This window comes from Rousettus aegyptiacus, unplaced genomic scaffold (assembly GCF_014176215.1).
Source record: "Rousettus aegyptiacus isolate mRouAeg1 unplaced genomic scaffold, mRouAeg1.p scaffold_m13_p_3, whole genome shotgun sequence".
Taxonomy (NCBI): domain Eukaryota; kingdom Metazoa; phylum Chordata; class Mammalia; order Chiroptera; family Pteropodidae; genus Rousettus; species Rousettus aegyptiacus.
The window spans coordinates 170,291,777-170,319,043 of NW_023416306.1; the positions used below are offsets into that span (position 1 = coordinate 170,291,777).

Below are 27,267 nucleotides of genomic sequence, written 5' to 3' on the forward strand. Positions count from 1 at the left end.
TTCACTCACCGACATGCTCCGCGTCACCACACTGCACACCCGGGCGACGAGGTGTCAGCACTTAGACGCACGGCAGCTCTATCTAGGCCGCCCCTCGGGTTAGCCTCCTTGCCCGCCAACGGGAAGCCAGTGCCCTTCTGGTTCTAGACACCACGGCCACTAACTCACTTTAGACCACACGAAAGTGAGCACTTCAAAGCCGATGGCAGCAAGTCTGATGCAAACGCCACCAAATAAAAACTGGCTTATTAATTTTAAATGACTTCACAGCATTTAAGGGAAAACGTGAGGCTGACACAAAGGTTTTAAAACTCATCAGAGTCGGTCTTGAAATCACTGATCTATTTAAATTGAAAGCTGCTCGTCTGACAGCTTTTCGTTCAGACACACTATTGTGTGTCGCTACGGTTAAGGCTGGGTGAGCACTTCCATTAAAACCTTCACTTTCACAAGCTTATAATCTCACAATGAGAATTTGCTCCGGGCTTGACTTTTGCATACAAAAGATTTCTGCTTGAAATACATATTCCAAAGTACAAAAGAAATCTGGCTGGATTGAAAACTCAGATACAAGATTACTTTTTGTTATGTCTTAGGTGAGATTAAGCCAGAATAAGCTAGAAATCTAGGATTGAAAATTTCCTTTCTAAACCATAAGGGTTAAAAATAAAGAAAGATTGGTTAAAGTCAGTTTAGGAGCAAGGAGAAAAAGATAAACTTAAAAATGATTTATTCCAGAAACCTCAAGATCATCCTTAACTATCTCCCAAACTCTTCACATTCAGTTTGTCACCAGATACTGTGACAAACTCTACCTTAAAATACTTCTCTAATCCCTCAGGCCATCTGGTCTTCTGGCCTCCCTGTTGCAAGGTTATCTTTAAACGAGCCAGCAAAGCCAGGCCGACCTGAGGGTCTGACGGTGTGCCTCCCCAGGCTCCTGGTCAGGAGCAGGACAGAGATTCCAGGGCCTGCCGAAGGCCCCCAGGCCTGCCACATTTCTGGCCTCCTCCTCCCCCCTCCGCCCTTCCCTCTGGCACTGCTCCCTCCGGGGCAGCCCCTGAACCAGGCCTTTGCGCTTCGCCCTTTTGCTTTTCCATGAGCACAAAACTTCTCCCTTAAGACACTGTTGAAGGGTGTGCAGACCCACCTTCTGGTTAATCACGTCAGCGGCAAGCTTTACATTTTAAAACCACATTGATATCCACTGACATCTCTGCTACACTCGCAAGTCTGCAAGTGCGACAGGGTAGTTTGCAGTTGTGGAAATTGAGGCTCAGGGACTTTGAGCCACTTGAGCAGGTATCACATAAACAAGAACCGCTAAAGCCTCAGCTGTTTCATGCCATGATGGCCTGAGCCACAGAAGCCACAGGCATCCCAGGGAGATGCCCGTGTCAGACTCGGGGAGCTGGCCCCCACAAACCTGCAGTGACATCTTCCAGTTCCAGGGGCTCTGTCTCTGATCGGCTCAGCCGTCCTCTCCTGCGCCTCTGCATCGGCCCCATTCACCCCTATTCCAGAGACCTTCGCTGACAGCATCGCCTCAACCAGCAAGTTTGCCTTTCAAGCCCCAACTCAGGCACCACCTGATGCCCCTGGCGACACAGAGCTCAGGCACTGCCTCGGTTTCCCGTTTTTGCTCGTCAGTGTTTCCAGCCAATCGTTTTCCTCCCATCCCGACTATAAATGTCTGGAAGGCGAGGAGCTCATTTTACTTTTCTACCTCTTTACAGCACCAACCGCCGAACTGAAAGAGAAGCAAGCATGCGGTAAAACTCCATTATCGTCAGAAAATATTTAAAATAGGTAGTTATTTTACTTAATAAAAAAGAGAATACTGTCACTGTTTTTTTTTATGATGGACATGTTTTCAACTACTAATTTTTTAACTAATTTCTTCTTTAGAGCTGAAAGAATAAAGTTGATTTGTAAAAGGACAAAATTACCTGTGACACAGCGCGAGGACTAAAGCTCTCAGGTGGACCTAGACGGCTCTCCAAAACTATAATTTGGATTTAAACTGCTGTACTAGTACGGCATTCTGCTGCCGCCACATGTGAGGTGGAGAGAGCCAGCGGTTTCCTGGACAGTCGGGGACAGGGGTGGGAGGAATGCATACTCAGACGTCTGCCCATCCACAGGCAGAGGAGCGAGTCAGCAGAGTGACATAAAGTGTAAAAGTGCGGCCTGCCACAATCAGGAAGCCCTGGCTGGAGGGGACTGGCAGGCGGCACGTTGATGGAAGCGTGCGCGTCATCTAAAAGGATATCTGGTGAGAAGGTTACGCAAGGCGGCACGGGGTGCCTGCGGAGGGCTCACGGAGTCAGCGTGGAAGGCCTGGCAATGGGGGAGGAAGGACAGAAAACAGAAGCCGGCAGTGTTGTGGACGTGCACTACCCACCACCCGATCTTCTGCAGAGTACGGAAGGTATTTTTTTAAGAGAAAAATACAGTAGCCCAAGAGAATACACACCAGTTACGTGGAGAGCTGCTGGATTAAACCTCCTGAAGGCAGAGGACCTGATAAATTCCTTCCTCACTGCAAAATTCGTCTCTTAGAAGCCCGAGGAAGAAAGAATGTGACTGTCCAGGGCCACAGAGCCTTAAGCAGAGTGGGGGTTGTTCTGTTGACTCAGGACAGTCCTCACTTAGGCCAGCTCCTCTGATGTCCCATCAGGTCTAGCATCTGTCCTAGTAGGGACAAAGTGTCATTGCGCAAACTGTAAAAAAGCTGGGCACTGGTCATGTGTGACTTACACGTGGAGACCTGGAGGCAACTGGTACCCCCGCTCAGCAAGCTCTACCTGAGCCTTCTGTGTGACAGGCACTGTGCTGGCAGTGGTGCCCAAGAAAGGTCTCTGCTTGGGAAGATCACACTCCAGAGGACGAGACAGATAACAAATAAATACAAAACTACAGGCGGTGATAAGCGCTGGGAACGAAGCAGCATGTCCTACTGCAATGGTTAATTTCATGCGCCAACCTGGATGGGCCAGGGCGTCCCCATATTTGGTCAAACACGACTCTGGACGTTTCTGCGAGGCTATTTTTAGATGCGATTAACATTTACGTTGGGGGACTGTGAGTAAAGCAGATTACCCTCCTGAAGGAGGTGGGCCTCGTCCAATCAGGTGAAGGCCTGACTAGCGCAAAGACTGACCTCCCCGGAGCAAGAGGGAATTCTGAAGCAGGCTGCCTTCAGCCTCAAACTGCAGCATCAGCTCCTTCCTGGTCTCCACCCCGCTGGTCTGTCCTGTAAACTCTGGACTCGCCAGTTTCCATAACTACAAGCCAATTCCTTAACCTCCCCCCCCCGCCACACACACACACACACACACACACACACACACACACAGTCTATTGGTTCTGTTTCTGTGGAGAACGCTAATACACTGACCGGCTTGTATGGCGGATCTGCTTTATGGTGAGGAAAAGCTTCTCTCAGAAAGTGATGTCTGAGCTGAAACCAGAAGACCGAGAAGGAGGCGGGCATTTACAGACCAGGGGAAGCCCCAGGAGAAGGTGCAAACACCAAAGTCCCGAGGCCTCTTAGAGGCCAGTGGGCGTGGACCGCGCGGAGCAGGGAGGAGGGGGCGCCCCGTAACGTAGCGGAAGCGGAGTGGAGGCCACCTCAGCAACCCCGCCTCTGAGTGCACCCTTGGGGTGACGCGAAGCCAGCGCATGCTCGTTATAAAAGATCTCTGTGCTCTGCACCTGGAGCTAGACTCGAGCGGGTCAAGAGGGGAGAGAGGTGTGAGAGTCTTCCTGGAAGGAAAATGGACTCCAAAACAAGAGAAATGACAGCAAGGAAGCTCTCAGCCATTTTAAACAAATCCAAATCTCTCCAGACCAAAAAAAAAAAAATCTGACCTTGAATCCTGAAAGGACTTACACGTGTGATCGTGGGCTCACTGCCAGGCATGTTACAAATCACGGAAAGTTAGAAAGCTGTCCGAACACAAGAAACAGGCAAACGTCCCCATAATAAAATAAGAGAGTTAAACAAAGGACCACAGAGAACAGAAGTCTGCTGCTGACCCCCTGCAGGTTCTATAAGAGCCTCTGAACAGATGACCTGAGTGGTGGCATTCAGGTGACGCGCTGGCATGAGCTGTGTGACTCTGAGCTGGCGAGGAGGAGCTACTGCCTGGCTATGAGACGTTTGTGGGTCTGTCCTTCATAGTAACCACACCTCTCGCTGGGCTGGTGACAGAATTAAATGACATAATGCAGTGTCTGACCGGTAAGGATGAATTACTGGGACGGACGTGAGCGCAGCTAGGAAGCCAGGCCCTGCCTGAAGGCAGCTTCTCGTTCCTGTTACCACGACCCTCGTCTTCTCCAAACACCACCTCTTCCTGATGAAAACAAAACAAAACACCCTCCTGAGCTTCTTCTTTCTCTGAACATATTTCTTTAATGCTTCCTTCAATATCACTTTTTACTGAATTAATCACACCTGCCCAAAATGTAACCTCTGATTAACTTTATAAACTATAGGTTGCAAGCAGGTGCGTGACACACAGAAAGGCATTTCCTGAGTGAGTGCGTGCTACAGGCCAGGAAGAGATGGGGGTGGGGCAGGAGGGCTCACGGTGGAAGAAGTCCACTCTTTTGTTCTAACAGTCAGAAACAAAACAGTGCCCTGAAGTTGCCCTCCATGTCAGCAGGGGCCCTCGACCCAGTCTTTTCACAGTGGGGAGGGCTGCCGTGCAAAATCGGGCCCTGAGCAGGGACCGTGGTGTGGCAGAGACCAGGGGATGGCCGCAGAGGCGGGCTGGGCGGTCACCGCTGAGTCTGGGGCAGGGCTGAGCACCTGGGCACTAGGCCTCCCAGGCCCGGCTGGCAGGCACCCACGTCTCCTTCCTACAGATGAGGACACTCAGCCCCACGGAGCCCGTCCACATTTACCTAGCAGGCGACAGGCTCGGACCCTAAGGAACTGTTCCTTCCTCTACAGTAGGTCCCCAAATTTTGTGGCACCAGGGACCAGTGTTCCTGTGAGAATCTAATGCCTGATGCTCTGAGGCGGAGCTGAGGCGGTGATGCCGGCGCTGGGGAGCGGCTGCGAATACAGATGAAGCGTTGCTCGCTCGCCTGCCTCCCACTTCCTGCTGTGCACCCTGGTTCCTAACGGTCCACAGACCAGTACCGGCCAGCCCGGGGGTTAGGGACCCGGCTCCACAGCGCACTGCATCCTACAAAACCACGGAAGGGAAAGTCAGAGCTGGCAAGCTGGGTGCAGAACAGCAGGGCGGAGTTGGAAGAGTTGCTGTTAACGGGACAACCTTTGAAACTACATTACAATGGGCACGCTTCTGGATTATCTGCCCAGCAGAGACTTACTGATACAGCGAATTCCCACAATGGTAAAATAGGTGATGCACCTGTAGTGGGCAGTGAGCCCACCAGGCCTAGAATGAAGCACCAAATATTCCAATCGGAGCATCAGCCGGTGTCTACCCCAGGAAGAGGTAACATGCGATGTGAACACAGAAACCAAATCTCCACAGTGAACACCAAGGGCCAGGCCCCGCGCACATGCGGGCCGCAAACCCACGGCTATCAGGGGGGCCGGACTAGGTGGTGTCAGATCCCCGGCGCCTTTAAACTAACGGCCACAGAACGCGCCACAGCCGGCCTGCCCACCCGGGACGACTCACTAAGCAGCCGTTGCCGGGAGAGCAATCCTTACGAGCTCCCCAGACGCGGGTCTAGAAATCCAGTCAAGTTCACCTAAGGCCAAACACAGTCTGCTCTGCTCCTTGGTATTAAAATGCAGCAGGGCGAGAAGTGCCGACTGTGCTTCCACATTCAGCCGCTGATTAAAAATTATATAGTAGTAATAATCGATGTTAGAAAGGCTCCTCTGCTTCCTCTCCATACCTCTATGACAAATGTTTTCTTCCTGAAAGTAGGTGACAGACACAAAGAGTGGCCATGGGGTGGCTTCAGACTGAACCTGAAGCTCATGAAAAATTATAAAACAGGACGGTTCTTCAGGCAAGTAAGAGAATTTGGCATCGCCATCAACCAGCCTGAGAGGTTACAAATGCATCAGTTAACACTGAAGAATGTTCTCAGAAGGGCACTTATCCGAGGTCTCAAAAAACATAAGCAGGTCCCTCTTTGGCATACAAAAAAATAAAACCCAAAACAAAACAAAATAAAACCCAAAATCCTGTCCCATAGAATAGAGAATTTACTCACCAAATACAGACCTTAGGGGAGGGACTGGGGGGAAAAAAAGTTTCAAGAAAGCCTTTTTTGAAGTTTCTTTTGTCTCTAAACTTGTGGGGATTTTCACAAAAAGTCCTGTTGACAGGACTGGTGGGAAAGACCACGGACTGGTGGAGGGGAGCCAGAGGGGCCTGGAGGGGGAGCAGGGGAATGGCCAGAGGAGGGGGCGCGGACATGGCGGGAAGAGGCAGTCACTGCAGGGGCCGGATCTGGCCTTCATCCTGAGCCGCCGTCAGCAGCTCCGGCCAGCTTTCTCACCCTCGGCCTATCTCTTCGCTCCTTTACTCCTGTGAAAAGGGCTGATGCTCAGCTTCGGAGTAACGATGGGGGCCCAGAGAGCCTCGTCAAGCCCCGCGGCCCACTGCTGGCATGCAGGGGCATCCACGAGACACACGCCATCCCAGGAGTCCGCCCCGCCTGCGACTTCTGCGTCCACTTCTCCACACGGACTCAGCCACAGCGGCCGGGCCTGCTCTGCCCGTGGAGGTTTCTTCTGAATCTAATTGGGTAAGTTCCGTCTCAGACCTTCAGAGGCTGATGCCTCCTCATCATAAGAATAAGAGGAGGGAACGTTTTCACGGTGCTTGGCAGACAGCAGGCTGGCCCTAGCTAATACTTTCCTTCCAGAGTCTACCACTAGGGACGCACAGGTAGGACCCTCCCCTTGAGGTCTGCCCGCCATCCCACATGGGTGCTTCCACTAATGCACACACACCTGGTGACGTGTAATGATCCACGTGCGTTGCTTTGTCGGCCATCTCACCTAACTCTGATTAGCAAAGTCAGAGGTTTTCCTAGAGAGACCCCAAGCCAGGTAACAAGATGAGGAAAGCTACGGTTCCCCAGAAGGGCTGGCGGGGAGGAGCGTCAGCAGGGGAAGACAAGGACAGGAGACAGAAGTGTCACTCGCAAACACGGCAGACTGGAGACCTCGGGATCCGTACCTGAAGAACTTCTAGACAACACGCCTGGGGCTGCTGGGCCTGCCCCCACGTACAGACACACTGCCAAATGTCCTACACAGGTGTCCTCCCTCAGGCCCCAAAACAGGAATATGTCCCTTGACATTAGACATGCTTCTCTAACTAGGACCGCGAATACAAAGAATAAGCATTTCATTTCTTGAGTCCCCCAGAGGCTGCTGGGACAAAGCTGGAAGAAAGAAACAAAGAACACTGGAGTCCCCAAAGGTGAGGTCTATATCTGCTGTCGCAGTACACAAAATACGCGAACAGTTACATGCATCAGGTTTTCAAATGACCTATCCGCAGCCTATGTTTATGAAAATTAGATGCACGTTTAGGATGAGTCATTTACAAAATCAGAAACCTTAAATAAGAACAACACTCACACATTTAACACAAATTACTAATGGTCAGGGCCAGCTATCGGGAACAGGCAAGGACACAGGGCAGGGAGTTTCAGCAAGACCGCCAGAGGCTCTAACGAAAATGACAAAGGAGCTGGACACGCTCCAGAGAATATGCAAGCCTGGCCTGATTTTCTGGAGTTCTGGTGTTTTCTAATTTGTTGAATCAGTAAAAGCTGAATCAGTAAGGATCACAATAAAAAAGAGAGAGCCACCAGCTTCGTCACAGACAGCGGGGAAATCACAGGCCTGTGGCTTCCTCGAAGAGCGAGCACCCCCACTCTGTGCAGCAGAGACAGGCTGGACGTGAGGGCTTTTCTTCAGGGAGCCGGAAGAACCCTCCAGCGGCAGGCGGGCCCGTGCCGGCTCGCGGGGCAGACGCACGAGCACAGGCCTCGCAGTCAGCAAGCCGTGCCGGCTTTCTTACAGTAATGGCCCAAGACAGATCTAAACGAGACTGCTCTGCCCTTAAAACCAGACCACGTCTGTCCCCAAACTAAGACAAAAACAGCTTTAGAGACAGACTGTGGCCCAGCCAGCCAGTGGCTACGATGGGCTGGGGTCTGGCTGACCTGCCCCAGCCCAGCCCAAGCGTGGACGCCCTGAGCCTCAGGCGGCCTGCTGCACAGCTCAGATTCCTATTTGCAAGGGGAGGGCTAACACCGCCTCACAGCGGTGGCTGTAAGGGTCAGGGCAGTGCCAGGGAGGGTAGCTCTGACCACGTGGGCGGGTGGCAGGGGCATCGGCTGAGGCTCTGGCGTCCCTACGATGTGCTCGGGAGCCACTCCCACCTGCCTTTATCTTCCCAGTCAGTCCCGCAGGGATGTGGCAAAGGACAGGACGTGCGCCACGGAAAAAGGCCTCCGGGTAATTCAGATGGACATCTTGAGAACAGAAACCCTCCTGCCCTCCTCCACTCCGCGCCCTCTGCCCAGTTCCTGCTACCACAGCCCGAGGGGTAAATCGCGGCTCACTGCTGGGAGTGCCAACGCCTCCGGCCCACTCGGTCTGCCTCTGTCCATCCCTTCCTGCTTCACTTCTGCAGCCACTCAGACTCCTCACCCCTCACTCCGGAGATGCGACACAGCCATGAAGCTGGCTGAGAACAAAAATGTCACATATGGAACACATTTACCTCCAGGGAAAAATTTAAGTGGGAATGAGGTCAGGAGAATGGTATCTAGGGAGCAGTGTCCATGGACACACTTTCAACTTGGTATCGTATTTGCAATTTTTTTTTTTAAGTCTGAAAAATTATTTCAGATAAAAAGCTTAAAAAAAAAAATCTCTGCATCCCCAAAGGTCCTAATCTCTGTCCCCAAGCGTGGTACCTCGCACTCGCTGAATTAATAAACGATCAAGAGGATATGATGGGTTAAAAACAAAAAGAAGACAGCAAATCCAAGGCCAGGAGGTGGCAGCTGGTCTACCTGAGGACCTCACACAGGCCTCTGGGCGGAGGGGACGGGCCCACGCTGACACAGAGACCCCCACGCCGCCTGCAAGGGACGACGTGGAATGCAAGCTGTGCGCGCACTGAGAAGCACCAGAATACAGCCTGTCACCAGAGGAGGGGAAGTCACAAAATGCTCCCTGACAGCACAGCTCAAGCACATGCGTCTATATACACGGCTACAAACGGCTTTGGATGCTGACGTATGGCGCCCAAGAGTTTAAGGGTGTTAGGATCTTTAAAGGAAGCTGATGCTCAGAGGTTTTCACTCAAATGTGATGCTCTCGTTCCTGAAGGCTTTATGCATGGTTGGACTTCTATGCAGATGTGTTAGGAAAATATAGGTTAAATCTGATCTCTGGTAATTCATATCTCGGGGCTACCCTTGTGTGGCTCTGTCACAGGAGAACACGAAAAATGGGAGAAGCGACTCTTTGTACTCAGCCACAACTGCCACGGTGCTAAGAACCAAAGGCGACGTCTTCCTCCAACTCTTGGCGGCCCTGTTTTCAGCACGTTGTGAGTGTGGCTGCTCTCCCCATCCGCCGCAATGGCCCTGGCTAGGCAGGAGTTGTTGCCTACTTGACACTGCCAACTTGACTCCGGCCTGAAGTGTAAGGCAGGCGGCGTGGAAGCTGCCGCAATGGATGCGTGCCTTGAAATCAATTCAGGGCAGTTAAGGCACAAATGAGTTTCTCCAGCTACCTACATTCCCCTGCATCTCTCAAATTGTCTGATGAACCCAAAAGAGACACAAAGGGGCATTGATCATTTAAATTATGAGATCGATGGATAAACAGTAAATTATACACATACCTCTATTCTATTAAACCCTGTACACTTGCATTTACCTAGAAGAGCAACATATTCAAGCTCAACAACAGAGGAACATGTGCATGTCCCCAAGAGAGCTCTCAGCCTTAGGACAGGCAGGCGCCCCCCACTGCAGTGCCTGGTGCATCGGATGGGCTTATCAATGAAACAAACAGTTTATTCACAGGATCTACTAAATTCTTTTTCATAGACACGGATGAGAAATATTTGGACTATCATTCATCTTTATTAAGCCACATTTGATATAATGTGCTTCATTCTCACACAATTACACTACTTCAATGTTGGGTTTCAGCCAAATCCTACTTTCCACTGATTTCTAATACAAAACTAGCCACATGTTTCCATGCAAAATGCCCAGCTTGGGGCTGAACTCTATTTTTATAGGTTTAAAGCTCTGAAACAGTTTTAAATGCCATTAAACTGCCTTCAACCATTAATCCTCTCTTCTTCCCTGGTTTCTTTTTCACAAACTGACAGACATTTTACCACCACTTAGGGCTGTCAATCCATGCAAGCCTTTCCCAGCATCTGTCTGAGCCACATTTCTAAATTTAGCATCTAGAGTTTCAGGGCTGACATTCCTCAACCATTAGGCTGCAGTATGGAGTTTCACCAGCAGGTGCTACATCTTAACACGAAGCCCAGGAAGCCCTCACTAACGGTCCCCAATGGGTTCCACGTGACTTTAAGGGAAGCGAGGTATAACCAAACCAATTTTACCCCAGGCTAATTGATATACACTAGAATAAGTTCCTAGGACATCTCATCAACATTATAACAAAACGCTGAACAAAATTTGAGGACCTGTTGGATGCTCTCAAAATTCCCTGGGTTTGAGGCTTCTGGTTACATACTATCATCTGTTGAACATCTAAAGGACACACTGTATACTGAACAGCTCAAAAAGAATACATTGTAAATACAATGTAAAAAACATTAAAGATCATAAAGCCCAAGTCCCTGCCCCCATCATGAGGACCACCAGGGGCCTGGAAATGATTTAACCTGATTTTAATCTAGAGCAAACAAACATTTGCATGAATTTTTAAGATTTAAAAACAAGAGACCAAAAACCAACAACGGCAACAAAAAAATGAGACTTTGAAGCCATTCTAAGCTTGGGTCCCTGGTCTTGCAGGATTATTTTTCATTATCTTCGGCCACGAGGAATTTAACCTTGGTAGAAAAGGTTAAGAAATGTTAACATGAAGTACTGTGGGGACAGGGGGAGAAGCAACTTAAAACAATAAAAAACAAAGCAACCCAACGAAGTGGCCCGAAGGTCTGAAACCCAAATGGCGACATAAATAGAGCATTTCTCTAACAAATCCTTCTGTAGCGAGGGCCTCACATACCCTGGGGTCAGGTACTGTATCATCCCATTTTACAGATACGGGAAGGGAAGCATAGCGGCCAGGATGACCCCGCTCCAAGCATGGCTGCGGGGATGTGAACCCCAGCAGGCCAGTCCCGGAGCCCACTGCCACCACACTGCCAGCCGAGGTGGCCGAATTCCTTCTCTTTCTCAGAGGAAGGTGTCCTCCTATCGATCGGCGTGGGCCTGAGGCCTCGCTCACAACCTTCTAGAGGTTTTTCATGACACTTTTACTTAGAATTAATTAAAAGCGATACAATGCACTGTATACTTTGAAAAATATAAAGAAATCAGCATTAGAATGAGTGAACTGTCAACATTTTACTACTAAGATACATCAAGAACCACATATGGACCTTCACTTTCCTGGAAAATTGATACATGGAGCACTTTTCTGTATCAGATACATTTTCTAACTTTTAAGTTTTCACTGTAATCTTGTTTTCCGAAAAAACTTAGCAGCTTTCAGAACTTAGAAATAATTGTTGCTCATATTAACACTGGCCCCTGATGAAGTCCAACAGATTCAAACCAGATCTCAGTGATATTTCTGTAAAAATGGAAACAATGGACTAAAACACATTAACGTAAAAAGCAAAATATTTACGTATCCTTGATACGATGTCAAGTAAACATTTGCATGATCCGTTTCCCTTCCTTTCCCGCCCCGTTACACAGGTAGAGACCAGCCCCTCACCTGGATGACTTTGTAGAAGTAGGCGTACTGCCGGGCTGTGTTCTTATACTGGCTGAACACATCGTGGATGGCCTGCGTGGACTGCAGGTACCGCACCTCGTCTTCCTCGAAGTAGAGGGGAGTGTCATATTCGCTGGGGAGTGTCTGAATGTAGGGCTGCCAGAAAGAGTTCGGGTCGGCCCGCTCACACAGCAAATGGAAGGCCAGCGTGATGTTTCCCATGGCCTGAAGAATTCGGTCTTGAGAATACAAGGGCCCTGAGTAACCCAGATGTTAACAGCTTAAGTTCCACAAACCTCTTTAACGTGTACTCGAAATACATATATTAAAGTTATGGAAATTACTAAAAATTCTTGTAACACTGAAAATAACGTGCATCTTTGTTTTGACACTCTTCTACTATGTCGGATTGCAAGCATGGAAAACACTTAATGTGAATTTGGGGGGATATTTCACTAGCTGAGAAACAACTAAATATGGTCCTCAGTGCCACAAAATGAAATTTTATATATCTCCACCATTTTCGATTTGCTTTGAACAGTCAGAAATTATTCTCACCCAAAACTGAATTTTTAGCAGATTCAACCGTCATCAGTAATTTCCGTGGAACCCATAAAAATAACTCTTCTGCCTAGGAGGAAAAAAACAAGAAAACGGTAGAATCATCAAAAGTCATTACATTCTTCATTCCAACTGCATCTGTGGCCAGAAGTCCCCCCTCAGGGGAAATGCAACTGGAGGCCCCAGATCAGCACCTCATCTCTAATGACCAGATATGCTCTGAATGTGAGCATTTACGGTGTGAATGGATGAGTGGAAGCTGGGTGAAATCCTGTTTCCAGTAGAAAAACTATAAAATATATACTGGTGAGACAAATCAGAAAAGGGACTTTCAACTTTAATCTGAAGCAAATACAACAACTTGGGGTAAAGCACAAAGGTGATGATTTTAAGCTTTGCTATACTGATATTTTTAAGTTCTAAACACAAAACAAAATTTCTACCTCCAACAAAAACCCTACTGTCCATGAACTGCTCCCACTACTGTTTGAAGCTGGGTAACATTCCTTCCTCACACGCTTGTCTTTGAAAACAAGTTACTAGCAAAAGCACAAGCCCATAAGACAGATTTTGGTTTACTATTTTTTTCCCCAAAGTATTTATTATCCCACATTCTGGCAACATGAGATGATTCTCTTAGTATGTTCCATACATGTGTTTATGCTGCTTACAGTACCTTGATTGTGGTGGTGGTATCATGGGTGTTTGCATGTGCTTAAACGCATCGAAGTGTATATATTAAATATGTGCAACTTTTTACATATCAGTTATACCTCAGTAAGGCTTTAAAAAAACCCATGCGCAGTGAATTCAAAGCACGGCTAGGATACTTCGGGCAGCATCCACACTAAGGATGCAAGAGAGAATAATGTGTGACATCTGGTTTACTCTCGCCTTTTACCAATGTCTACCTACTATTTGAATTATTTCTCTGTGTGTCTTGTCCCTTACTATAGATTACAAGCATCATGAAGAGACTCTGGTTTTTTTGAAGCCTGGTATCACAGCAAGTAAGGTACCACTGACATACTAGATGTTTAATAGGCATCTAATAAACCGGTATATGGTTTATCAGTGTAACTACAGCCTGGCCAGAAACGCTGCTGGAGGCTTGAGGGGGCCGTAAATTACACCCATTTTTTCTACTCAAGTTCTGAAGTGAGACACAAGACTACAACAGATGGTCACCCAAAATATCACCTCCAGAGTCCCAGAATTAGACAGCCTCTCCCACCTCACTAGAGGCGGAGCTGGAGCCCCGCAGGCCGCCCCGCGCGTGGCCGGCCCCTGGAGAACCTGGAGGGTGGCGAGAGCACAGCGCGACGGGTGCGCAGGGGCGGCCGGCTCCCACGGGGCTCCCACAGGGCAGAGGGCCGACCCCGGGTCCGTCTCCCAAAGTCGTCAGACACAGTGAGTCTCCCCTTCTCTCTCGGACAGGCAGAGAGAGGCTGCTGCTCCCTCCATCGGGAAGGAAGGACCGAAGGCGGAGGAAGAGCACCTGTCCGCCAGCAGAGGTGTATCTTCCCTTTTCCTAACCGCTCTGGTTTGCAGTTTCGGTAAGTGGTACCGCCAACCCTGAGCTACCCGTCGGGAGCCCTGGGAAGCACGCTCGATGCTGTCCGGGCTCCGGGTCAACCCACGTCCCACCCGCCGCAGGGCCCCGCGTCCTCCGCGCGCAAACCGCCTGCGCCCACTTCCTTCTCTGTGTTTCAATCTCAGAATCCCGTGAGGCACGTTCTCTGGTCCCCTAACAGAGGCCCAGAAACGTGAACTGACTGGCCCCCACCACTCATTATGTGCACGGCTCCCGAGGAGGACGAGCTGGAAGGGGCTGCCCGGAGCCCGGCACCAGTTAGGGGGCTGCCGCGGCAGGAGAGGGAGCGTGGGCTGCACGCTGCTCCCCTGCCCGCAGGCTCAGGACAAGTCCCAGGCTCTGCCTCCACGTCCTGTGCCTCTACGCAACACCACAATCCAGACGCGCTTAGACCCCCCCCACACCGGCAGTTTGTAAACAAACTCACCTTGATATCTCTCGTTGCTCTCAAACCAAAGCCCTCTTCTTTGAAGTCGACCATCTCAAAACCCTCGACAGAAGCTCCATTTTCAGAGGCCCATTTCATTAGATCAGGAAAGTAATCTTCTCTTTTTCCATCGAAAGTAACAGACAGGCCTGTATCAATCCATGTTTTAGAAAATAAGAGCTACTTTTAGGACAAAGATCATTCACACTACTCTCGGAAAATAAAACACAGCCAGTGACTAACCCAGGAAATAGCAACAACACTCAACACTGAAAAAACCAAAACTAATCACCAGATAGTCACAGTACATATCTTAACTAGAGACAGGAGAGGCAAATTGAAAGCCTGAACTCCCTGTGGGTTACAAAGGTATGTTTACGGGGCCCAGGTGACATGAATACTGAGGGCCAGGCTCTGTTAGGTGACATGGTGGGGACGGGGAAAGCCTTTGCCACCACTGCAGATTCGCAGAGCAGCTGCCCCGAAAGTCCGGCGAGCCATCTCTCACACGCACATGTGCTTTAGCGAAATTCCCATGAAAACAAAAATCGGTAGCTCACACGTGTGCCAGACGCCGTGTGGGAGGGCAAGCTCTGGCCCTGAGGGCACAAAGCTGGAGAGCTGTGACAATGGCGCGCCCAGCAGTCTGAATGAGCTGGGTACCCGTGTCAGTGGAAGTAAAACTCAAAACATAACAGGTGTTAAAAAACAAGTAGCTTGACAGCACCTATGGAAATCTTAAAAATAACTGCCGTATACTTTCTACGGGGTTATGCATGAAGTTGGAAAATACTCACAGTGAAGACAAACCACCACTCCTGGGAGGGGGGGAGGGGGGGGCGAGAAAGCACGGGCTTCGGCTGTGTCTGAAACATTTACTTCTTAAAATCAAACACAAAATAAAACGGACGATGAAGGGGAGGAAAGGGATCAGACTAGCACGTGGGAAAAAAGGAAAGGAGACCGCCAACGGATGAGACTTCGCCATGAATTCACTTTGGGTGGCAGGTTCTTAGGTGTCGTTCTATTATTTTCTGGACTTTTTGGAATGTTTGAAATATTCAAAAAGATGAAAAGTCATATGCAGGAAACATCTTTTTTTGATGAATAAAGGGAGAGAAACAGGAACTTCATTAACATGAGGACAGGAGCGGAAGCCAGCCCAGGGGCCTGGGACCATGTCACCACCATGTAATTAAGGGTCAACTAGATGTGTGAAGCGGGATCCCCAGAGAGGGTGTTGTGTCTAACACCAGGTGTGCAAAGGCACCTGCTAAATGAGGAGAACCGGTTTGGGGGTTTCGTCAGGAACAGTCGAAAACCGAACTCAGTCCGCGCTCGCTGAGAACGAGTGAGTCCTCCAGCCACGGGGTCGGCTGTAGCGTCTCTACTCAGGGGATGCGAACTCCCCTCAGCCATGGCTTTGGTGAGCCACGACTAGCACAGTCTACATTTAGTGCGAACACACACGTCGTAACGGAGCCTGTCACCATTTGGGGACATCTAACCCAAAGGTTGCGTGTCTGTAGATGTTTATGGGAGAGCAATAAAGCTACCACTTCAGAGAGCAAATAAAAACACACCCTCTGACTCGCTTCCACAACAATCAATAAACTGGGAGTCTGGGGAGGTTTTCCTCATCCTTTTAAATGCAGGCTCCTTATTACGTCTACTCCTCCCGCCGTCCACGCGGCCTGGACACCAAGCTTTACTCCTTGTGCTTTACAGAACACAAACAGCAGGTATGTCGAAAAGGCTTTTTCAGCTGACACATGGCCCCATGGCTGGCCTGGCTGAGAATCGTTCTGATGCCCACTTAGTACACCCCGTGCAAATGCAGCTGGGGACACGGGACCACAGCTCTTACTTAATCAAAATGTGTTTGAGTTGATTGTAAATCTTGATAATGCATTAACCGATCAGTATATACTTGTGTGCTGACCACACACAGCATTATGGACTGACCTCAAACCCTAAAGGAAACACAGTATGGAAAAACAGATTTACGCATACAGTGCGTGAGAGAATACATGTTAGCCCCCAGAAACGAGCATTTTTCCCCGTAAAGCTCACCATTTTCACCCCTCCCGAGGTAGGCGACAGGCAACCTGAGCAGCCCCCCAGTCTCCCGCCTCGGCTGCAGCCCCTTCCAAAGCCGCCTCGCTGTCAGACCTGTGCCGAGTCTCTGCATGCTCTTCTCAAAATATGACTGTCATTCTAGAAACTTTACCTTTCTGTTTTTTCCGTATTTTCTCGACTAGGGACCGGATCTGCACGTACTCTTCCCACTCTTTGCCCGGGCCCGGTGCAGGACTACTGCATTCTGCAACACAAAGGTCGTGCTGCTCAAACATCTCTTTCGTTCAAACTCACCTGCTAGTCTTCAGAAGAGAGGGAGGATTTGGGTTCTGGTGTTGCTGTTTGCTTCTTTTTGAAGGACAAAGGTACTACAGCCACGATGACAAACACGAGAAGCGTAAGTTGAGTGTACTTTTCAAAGAATACGTAAACTCTCTGAAACCATTCAAATGTCACTTAGTCAACCATGACCCCATACCCATGTATGAGCACCTAGCTTACATCTACCTTCCTCTTGCTGCTGATCATTCTCCTCAGAATCTACTTATAAACAGGAAAACCTAAGAAGCTATGCTAAAATGCAGCGCATTCCCCTGAGAACTCTTCAAGAAGGCAATACGGACACTCGACACTGCTTTCTAGTTAAACCCCATTACGAGGACTCTCCAAGGGAACCACTGAATTGGACATAAGGACAATCAGTCAACAAACATTTCACATTCATGTGTCAGGCACTATATTAAGCACTCTGGGGGAGTCGCAGTCATTGCTAAAAAAGAAGCGGAGATGTTACGGTGGGGCCGGAGCCGCAGGACCGGCAGCCGAGGCCGCATCCGGAAGGTGCTGGCGCGCTGCGCGCCCCGCCTCCCGCAGCTCTCGCCTTTTCAAACAACTGTATCGGTTTAAAGAGAGAGCCCTTCTCACGCTCCTGCCGAACCTCTGGGCCCCCTTCGTTCTCCAAAAGGGAGCGAATGTGGGAAATAACTAAGAACCAGGTATCTGTTCACCCGTAACTGTCAAGGTTGGCCAGTCTTACTTCGCTCTTCCACCAATAAATACTGACCGAGGCCCTAGGATACAAGGCAGGGCCCGATCTCAAGCTGCGCGGTCCAGTGCGGGAGACGGGTGGTAAGTGGCCAGCACGTCAGTGCTCTGTGGGGGGTCCGCACTGTCCCTGCAGGAGGAGGATACAGGGCTCATGAGGACACTCAGGGAGGGACCTGACCCGGACTTGGCTGATGTCTGCTTCTGTCAGGGACAGAAAGCTACGTTTTTATTTCGGGGTTAGCCTGTCACATAATCTGAATGGAAGGGACAAAGAAAATGAGACAAATGCAGTTAGTGGACAGAGTGACCACAGCTAAATCCGAAACATACAGAGCACCGATTTAAACCGACAAGCTAAAAAAAGTTACCAGTTTATACTAATTTCCTAAAGCAAGATATTTAATTTCCTTGAACCAAGAGCCCTCACTTCAGCATGTGAAAACTGGAAAATGATGACTGAAGCGCTGACAGTAAAGGTGACGCGACTGCGTGAGGCGCAGTTCCGAAGCCCCCCGCCCCCGCCCGAGGCCCGCCATCCCAACACCCTCCACGCGCCGCAGCTCCCAGGGCCCTCGTCACACAAGCTGTGAATCATCTGGGCACAAAAACCAAAACACCTGTATCCTCTCTCTGCTTTGCCCAACGGCCTTATCCACTGATGTGAACACGGACTCAGCGGGCTTAGCAGCCTGTCCGAGGCCACGCTGGTAACAAGCAGTAGAGACTGTCTCTGCCCACCGGTGCCCACAATCCGGGCGCCTGTGCCACCGAAGCTTTCCCTCTGGCACGCCCTCCAGGCCTCGCGAATAGTTACACGGTACCAAAAGGTGGCGGCAGCTCCCCTCCACAGTGAGGAGGCTGCAGGCTAAGGAGGTTCAGGAACTTGCCCAGGTCACATGGCCAGCATCACGCCTCATCCCCCCCGTGACCCTCCCACGCAGCACTGAGCCCGCAGGCGCAAAGCTGCCGAGAGCAGAACTTACTCTGCAACAGCTCGCTGGTCAGGTTCAAGGTTTCCTTTGGCGACACGCTTGCCGTAGCTCCAGTGCCTGATTTTTGCGTTTTTACTCGACTCTTCTTACCCATTTTCTGACTACAAAGAGGAAAAAAAAGACAAAGAGAAAACATTACATTTCCGGAGAACAGAATCAAGTGATAAAATGGGCCACCACCGTGGCTTAGGCTTCAGATGCTAAGATCTTCCCTCCCATGTGCCACAGCCTGAAGTTTCCACCCAGAAAAAAAAACGTGTAACAAATATCAGTATTTAGAGGCTCTTAAACAAACAAAAATCTGCTTTGTAGTCTTTGGGAAAATGTTCCTTTTCACCTACTAGAACTACAGTAGAACCAAATTTTTCCGAATTACATAGATTTTATTTTGTATACTAACATGTTTATTCCTTGACACTACAGAGATAAAAATTAAATATACATATGTGTATCATAAGCTATGAATCATCTGGGCACAAAAACCAATATACCTGTATTCTCTCCGTGCTTTACTTTAAAAAAATTCTCTAGATATTTTAGAGTTCGAACTTCAGAGAGAGAGCTAATCTAACTCCTTCATTTTGTTCCGTGGAAAATGCAAACGAAGTGCCCTGCCCAGGTGACGGCAGGAGCTGAGGGCAGACCACGGGCTTGAAGGAGGTCTCCCAGGGCCGCATCCCGCACTTCAACCGCCCACAAGTCTCATCTATTCTAACACATAAAAAATGACCAGAACATTCCACAAGCAGATGAGATCGTGGGACACAGGATGCACCAATGGCTCTTCTCTGCATCCCAGGCCCCCTCCTTATCTACTGAGGGCATCTCTGTGGAGAGCCTCTGAACTTGACCTGAAAGTAACTAAAACTAACCGTAAGTCTGGAAAGAAGGGTTTTAATCACACTTCAAGCAAGCGCGGCTTGGCAGGAAGAACTGTAGAAATCGCCCTTGGTGGTGGACTGGGCTAGCCTCTTCCTTCAGCCCTGGCGCCCAGACTATCTTTGTGTTAGGTGCTAAATGACTTTGGGGAGGCACTCCAAAACCCTTCCTTCCTCTTAGCAGCCCTGTTTTTGGTGTCAAAAAGCAACAAGGCAGTAATAAATCCATTTCCGGTAGAAAAGGGAGCACTTGCCAGCCCCAGGGTGGCTTAAAGCTCCGTGGGCACTACGATCAGGGGTCCAAGCATCTGCGTGCTGCAGTTCTGTGCTGGTCAGACTGCGTCCCTGCCACACCCGGAGGCTGGTGGTAACAACGGCTCTGTCAGGGGGCTCAGACTCAGGTGCGACTTGGTTAGGAGCCCACAACCAGCAAGCAGCAAACCCACGGCTTCCAACCTAAAATCCTGAGTTCTTCTGTCCAGCACACAGGCGGGCTCTAGACCCAAGGGCACATGCTGAGACAGCTCTCCTAGTCCACATACCAGGGATCGGACCGGGACTGAGCTCGCGGCTACAGGGGATGTGCAGGAGGCAACCAAACAGGGGGTTGCAGGCCTGCACCCTCAGGGATGAGGTGGAGAAGAGAGGCTCTCAGCTGGAGAAGTTTCTCAAATACATAAGAAGAGAAACTAAACAGAGAGGGGTACGTCTTAAGATTTCGTTTGAGAAGGTGTTAGAATCCAGTAACAGAAGTTCCTGAGGTCTACCTCCTCCTGCCTTTTTCAGCTGAGACTTCCCCGGCATCGGCATCGTGGGTCTGAAATAACTACCTGCCGTTTTCATGTATGATTCAAAAATCTGTTACACACAGTGAGTAATTTCCATTGGGATCCTGAACATCCTTAACGCTCTCAGTGGAGAAAACGACCCATTAGAAACTCATCAAGTTCCTACAAAGACCAGATATTTAACTTCAGTATTTATTGCAAGTATTTATATTATAAAAATATAAAAATGTGCAAATTAAGTAGGTATACACATACATATACATACACACACACACTCACTCAAGTTAAAGTCCGAATGTTAGCCAGAAGATGCAATGCTAAATGAAAGTCGTTCTCTTAAAGTTTGGACTGAAATCAGGTAAAATGTACAAATTTTTATTGAATTATCTGGAAAGAAACAAAGATACAGTGAAAAAGAAAAAAAAAAGAATTTAATACTAAAGGAAACATGTAGAAAAGCAACACAGGGCTGACAAAGGGATCCTGCAACCAGTCACAGTTATGGCCATTGGAAGTGAAGGGCCTTTGTAAGCAGGACCGGTGAGCCGGGACTTCCACACGCAGCTACTTTTCTTCACCACCAAGATGGTTTAAAATCTACAGAATCCTCCAAATGTGGTTCTTTAAACACCACAAACTACTCAGCAAGTCCACCAATAATCTCTCCACCTAACGGATAAAATGGGCTTTAAGAAGACAGTAAAATAAATGTATACTCAGTTATTACTTAAAATTGCTAATATGTAAATGGAGCTTGTAATCAACAACTTCTGACCAGTCAAGTGATTCTTTTACATATAATCTCCATAGTGGAAGAAACTGGTCAGGAGAAATAAGATAAAGTGCATTTAGGGACCTTGGCTGATGGTGGGGGCGGCAGTGAGGGAGGGTGCTGGATGCCCAACTCCATTTTTACAAAGTATAGTTCACACCGACTGAGCAGACTGAGATGAAATTCAGCTGTGGGGGTTTTGTTGTTTTTTTCAAAAAGTCTAAATGGAAAGGATGTATATTTGTATTTTTCCTCAGTTGCTTTCAACTAAATACAACTAGAATAAACATTTTTGATTACACTTATTTGGCAATTTATCCAGGAAACCTTAGCTCAAACCCAGCATCTGTTTTTCAATGTATCCAACTTTTACAGCTGGATTGACTGAAGGAGAGAATGCCCCAAAGGCTTCCTTCTGCCTCAGGCACCCAGCTGGAAAACATACTTGAAGGGAGTGCCCAGAGCCTGCCTAATCTTTGTGTAGGAAGAAAAGAATCTCACTAAAATACTTCGAAGGCTATTAGGATCGGATTACTACATTCTGAATTAAAACAAATTATGGGATGATGGCTTAGGAAAATGAAAGTACTCCCAAATTTTAAAGCATTTAACTGTGCAATGTTTTCTCTCCTACAGGAACTGATAAGGCACATAGTCTTTGCTTTACATGGTAGCAAGTTAACTGAAACTATACAGTGTATCAGAAACATGTCCTCTCTGCACAGTAGCAGGGCCTAGTGGTAGGGTCAAGCGATACTAACATACCAGTTTAAGTGGCTAACAAGAACCCATCCTTCTAATCTCTATCTTTAAGGAGGTCCTGCTGTGCCACAACTCCAAAGTAACGGGTCAAAGCAGCAGGTAGGCAAGAAGGTGGAATTCATTTCACCTGGGGAGCTACTTAAGTATGAGGATGAATGTAGACCTATAAATCTCATGGAAGTAAAATTTCAATCTTTACACATAATTCTAGAATCTTTACACAGGACAACTTGATCTGTCATATAGACAGATATAGATACTTACATTTACAAACAAAATTTAAAAAAAAAAAAACACGTTTCTTGCTTTCTAAAATATTTTTTGCTGTTTTTCCACTAATTTACACCATCCATGATTTTAGAGATGCTTAACCTATTTCTGATTGACTTTTCAATACATAATAGTTTTAGTTTTAAACTCCTATTGAATTAAGTTGCAAATACACTTAAATTAAAATGAGCCTATTTGAAAGAAGTTGCAAAAAAAAACCTTTCATAAAGCAAAGAATCATTTGGTATCATGAATAATCATTTCCTATTATATCTTTCTAACAACAACAAAAAAAGAGAAACGTTAAGTGCAAAGGAACAGCTGTAATCTGTCAAGAAATTACCTTGAAACCACCCACATTCCTTTCCTAAGGATTCTAGATTCTAGAATTATGGAATTTCAGGTTTGGGAGAGACCTTTGGGGTTCCGCGTGTTGACCTTCAACCCCGCACAGTTGAGTGTAACGACATCTAATGATATGCAGCAGTTATGGCTGCCAAAGTGCTTTGCGAGCCTCCATCAAATTCCAGGCTGAACACCCAGAGGGAGGCAGGCAGGGCACGTCATCCCTGATGACAACTGCACCACCTGAGGCTCCCTGCTGCCAGGTGGCAGAGGCAGGGACAGACCAACCGTTCTGAGGGTGCTCCTCTGCCCCCGACACACTGCACTCCGGGCCACGGTGGCTGCTCCTTCGCTTCCGCCTTGCGGGACCTGTGCCGCTACACTGAGCTCGCCATCCTCCCTGATGTGACCGATTCGGCCTTTAAAAGAGAAGCAGCCCTTCGAATTCTTGGAGACAGCAGTCTGCGCCCTCCAGTCTTCTCTTCTCCAGGCCTTTGTCCACTTCTCAAAAGTGGACAAAGCCACTGAGATATATTATACCGCGGGGAACTTCTTTCCTAAGTCAACAAAACCCTTCAGGTGTGCTCTGAGAGGGGCACGGTTCAGTGGGACTTCCGCCTTCCTGGAGCCCAGTTCAAGGAGATCTGACTAATACACCTAAGACTGCCCTAGCTTTTCCACAAGCCAAGTGAGCCAGTGAAATCATTCATTAATTCAGCGCACGTTTTTTGAGTATCTAATTTTAAGTGCAAAGATGAGTGAGGTGTGATTTTATAGGCTTTAGGATAAGATGGCAGCAACTAAAACCGTCTGCTACATACACTAATCTCCAGCAGGACAGATGAGCCACGCTCAACAACTGAGTTCCTGAACCTAGACAGTTATTCATGCTGACTGCCATGCTATGTCTAGGCTATTGAAACTGTGTCATCCCTGCCACATAGTGTCCTATGGCAGGTCCCCAACATGACTGTCTTCATCATAACTGCGTCATTTGGGCATTTACTATACCAGGAACTGAGGTAAAGCATTTCACATAATAGATGATTATCATAGAGATTATCCCCACTTCACAGATGAGAAAGCTGCAAAGTTAATTTTAAGCGAGACAATAGACTCAAGTCGGTGGCAGAGCGTCACCAGCACATCTGACGGCAAACTTTACCGATAATCGTGTTCCATGGATTCAGCTCAAAACCAACCCACTTACAAAGGCTCCGAAGGCTGACTGTCAACTCTGAAGTTCACAGTAACACTATTCTCTTACAGTCATGAAACATACGACCTGAAGGTTTTATTTCTTTGGCCTCTAAAAGTACAGACCCCTTTTGCTGGCCTTGTCCAAATTATATACTGTGGAATGGCCTCAGCTTAAACGAGGGACATGATCGAAACTTCCAAATGAGCTGCCACCCAATCTGCATTTTCCACATCCATCTTTGCAATGCCATACTCTTGTCATGGATCGAAAAATTGCAGAAACCACTTATGTGACCATGACCTGTAGCAATACTAAGGCATTATAATTAACAAGTGAAAAACTTCATTAGTCATAAATAAATGTTATGGTAACAGCAACGCAAATAAGCGTTTTTCAACACCTATCCTTACTTTCTCTTAACTGTGCTTTAATAGAAAACTACTGGTATTGAAGTCACGCCTACTTACTGAGATTAAAACCTTAAAACCACTCTGTGACAGAATTTTTGTTATGTGCTAATGAAGCGTATCCTAAAAAAAGTGCACAGTGAAACACAGGACTGTATGTAGGTAATAAACCTAAAATATTGCACATTTAATAAGCGTTCTATGTAGACACTCAATTATCTACATACTCTAGACAATTATTTAATCCTTCTAAAAAACAATGAAAGCATTTCTTCTTGCTTTGGCCCTCTACCCTCTCCTGCCCTCCCTCTGTACCCCCATGACTGAGCCTGGGCATGTGAAAGATTAAAATTTTACTTTGACTTGGTAAACAGTATCACTCATATCCCTCTCAAAATCTGAACTTCAGAGTTGGACTTGTTTTTCATTGTCAGCCAAGAGTATTTGGACTTATCTCGATTATTATTAACTTCTACTTGGAAAGTACTTGAGAGAGAGAATTTCAAAGTCTTAACTTTGGTGTTTAAGTTTTATAATCATTTGGAATCATTCTTCCATTCAAATTTATTTTAGTTGAAAATTTGTCAATACCTGTGTTTGTATCTCTTGTTTTATGACCTGTTTAGTTCCAAAATGTGGAGGAAATGACCCACCTGGAAATGGAGTCTGCACAGCTAATCTCTGGCTTGAGTTACTGGGTGAATTAAACAACAAAAAGCAGAACTTCTAACCTGTCAATTGTGCTATTTAAGCTTTTTTCCCCCTAAGAGTAGTAAGTTAAAAATAAAAGTCTTGGCTGCTTTGTAATAGAAAATATATTTTGTGTATTAATATTGTTAGTTATTTTTACTTTGCGAATACACACATAATTATATTTGCAGATGAAAATATTTAACATCTCCAATTTTACAAATAGGAAAATGAGACAATAAGGAAATCCATGTACAGAAGTCCATTTTGCCAAGCACGATACACCTGTAAATACGAAAAAAAATCTAGAAAATTTTTAAAGCAAGGAATCCTTAGTCTAATACTTGTAACTGGCTAAAAGTGATTTAGAACAAACGGATATCCAAAATATACACTTTTATGACCACAGCAAGAGAAAAAGGATGCACAGCAAATCAAAATATCGGCCCAAACAGAAGGCTAGCTAACTGAGAAAACAAATAACTGGTCATAAGCAACTTCTAAAATAACACAAGATATATTCACTCTTCCATTAAAAATGTTTAATGCCATAGTAATAAATGATTGCTATTCCTTTGCAGGGGGAGGGGGAATTGACAAAATCTAGGTTCCACTCCCAGAATTTAGGTAGAAGGAGAGTAAACACTTGAAACTTCCACCCCACCCCCAGCAGAAGCACGGTACACAGCAGCCAGGGAAAGACAAACCAGTTTCTAAAGATAAAAACCCTCCCAGTGAAAGATTATCATCAAACTACACAAAAAAAGACACACTATTATTAGTTACATTTCTAAAAGCTACTTCAGATTAGTGATAAGAAAAAAGGAGAGTATGTAATTCAAACATTTTAAGATACTTGGAGAGCTTCAAACTAAACTGGCATCTAGTAAAAAAATATAGAGTAACCCTGAGCTGGGAGATAAGATTTTTACCCATATTTTCATTAAAATTTCCCACAGCGCAAAACTATCTACCTGGTTTTCACTTAACTCAATGATTATCTACTAAATATTTACTGTAAGCAAGACTCTATCATGCCAATACTGATGGTTTCCTGTAGCTGTCACTTCTAGATATGAGAGCATCAAGCTTTAAGAAGGCTGTTGTGACTGGTTATCAGAGCTTTCAAAACAAAAACAGCTTAACTCTAGAATGGAAAAAATTTGCCAATGACCTTCACAGTTTTCTCATTTTCCAGCGGCCTCTAGAGCAAAGGTTTAATTATCATTTAAAATGTGGTCTCAATATTCACAAGAAAGAGAAGCTCAATTAGTGTTCCTTCCTTATTGACCATCTTAATGCACTCCTATTGACAGAAATGAACAAAAACTTTCATTTCCACATCCCACGGAGGCAAAATGTTTTAATCCTCAAGTCCAACATCATTCCTATTCCAGGAAAAAAAAGCACTGAAAGATGTTAGTTAGCATGCTGGAGAAGAGATGAGAAGCAGCAACCATTTTACTTGTTTAGACTGGAGTTTCAGTTCAGATATTAACTTACAATTTTGAATACCAGAGAGAAAGGAGAGTGGAAAGGAAAGGGTAGCAGAGGGCTAAAAACCAAGCTTGTCTGGGGTCCCAATAAAGAGGTCGTTCTGTAGCCGTTTGAGAACTCGGCTTTGCAAACTACTTTCTTGGGCCAGAGAAAAACTCCTTAAACTGTTGGAACTTTACCAAAATATCAATCACAGCAGCCCCCGGGACTAATTTGGTAAGGCAGGACTGCATGCATGGTAGCCTGTACAGACACAATCCATGCTCAAGCAGGTCTTGCCAAGCATTAACCGTGGAGAGGAAAGCTGCTTTTATTTTGCTATATTCTTGAGTTAAATGCACTCACTTAAAATAGTAAGTAAAATCTCTCCAAGATTATTACTGGTTAGTACAGTTTTGAAATACCAGTGGGGTCACTTTTGAGAAGAAAAATGGGGGAGGGAGAGGTATCGTTTACATTCGATAAAATTCACACTTTCAGTGTCCAGGTCCCAGTCTGACAAAGGTATATATAGATATAGCTGTATAAGCACCACTACGACCAAGCTACAGTCAAGCCCATTGCTAAAAGGTTAATTCTTTGGAGGTTCTTAAGAAATTAACCTGTAAACATACTTTAAAAGTATTTTTGCTTTTGAAACTGCCATCTTCATTTGGAAAAGCAAAATAATATCCTTCAAGTGATCCTAAATGTGTCAAAACACAGCGGGGGTGAGCCCCCCCTTCCCCCGCCCCGCAGCAAGTGGCACCCGACCCTAATCGGCTCCTTTTCCCGGGAGTGGCAACCGGAGAGGCAGAGCTGCGTCGCCAGGCTGGAGCCACGAGGAGGAAGAGTTTAATGTCGGAATGACAAACTCCAAAGCACTGAATTCTTCTCCCTAGTAGGGCACAGAGTGTGTGGAAGGTGGCCAGGGCGCGTGGGAAGAAAAATGACCTATTTTCAACGACTGTTTTTATAACTGGAAAGTAAGAGAAGCAGAGGCT

The 27,267-nt window shown here is 47.0% G+C and overlaps 1 protein-coding gene across 2 annotated transcripts in view; it reads right to left on the minus strand.

Moving 5' to 3' along the window:
• SETD3 (SET domain containing 3, actin histidine methyltransferase) overlaps positions 1–27,267 on the minus strand; it is a 60,767-nt gene that overhangs the window by 32,787 nt on the left and 713 nt on the right. For both annotated transcript variants that reach the window (XM_036218364.1, XM_036218365.1), the window contains exons 2-6: positions 18,666–18,775; positions 16,787–16,879; positions 14,557–14,705; positions 12,533–12,605; positions 11,975–12,231 (exon numbers count right to left, since the gene is read on the minus strand). In XM_036218364.1, the coding sequence (XP_036074257.1) occupies positions 11,975–12,231; positions 12,533–12,605; positions 14,557–14,705; positions 16,787–16,879; positions 18,666–18,768 (675 nt within the window). In that variant the 5' untranslated portion in view covers positions 18,769–18,775. The remainder of the gene's footprint in view (positions 1–11,974; positions 12,232–12,532; positions 12,606–14,556; positions 14,706–16,786; positions 16,880–18,665; positions 18,776–27,267) is intronic.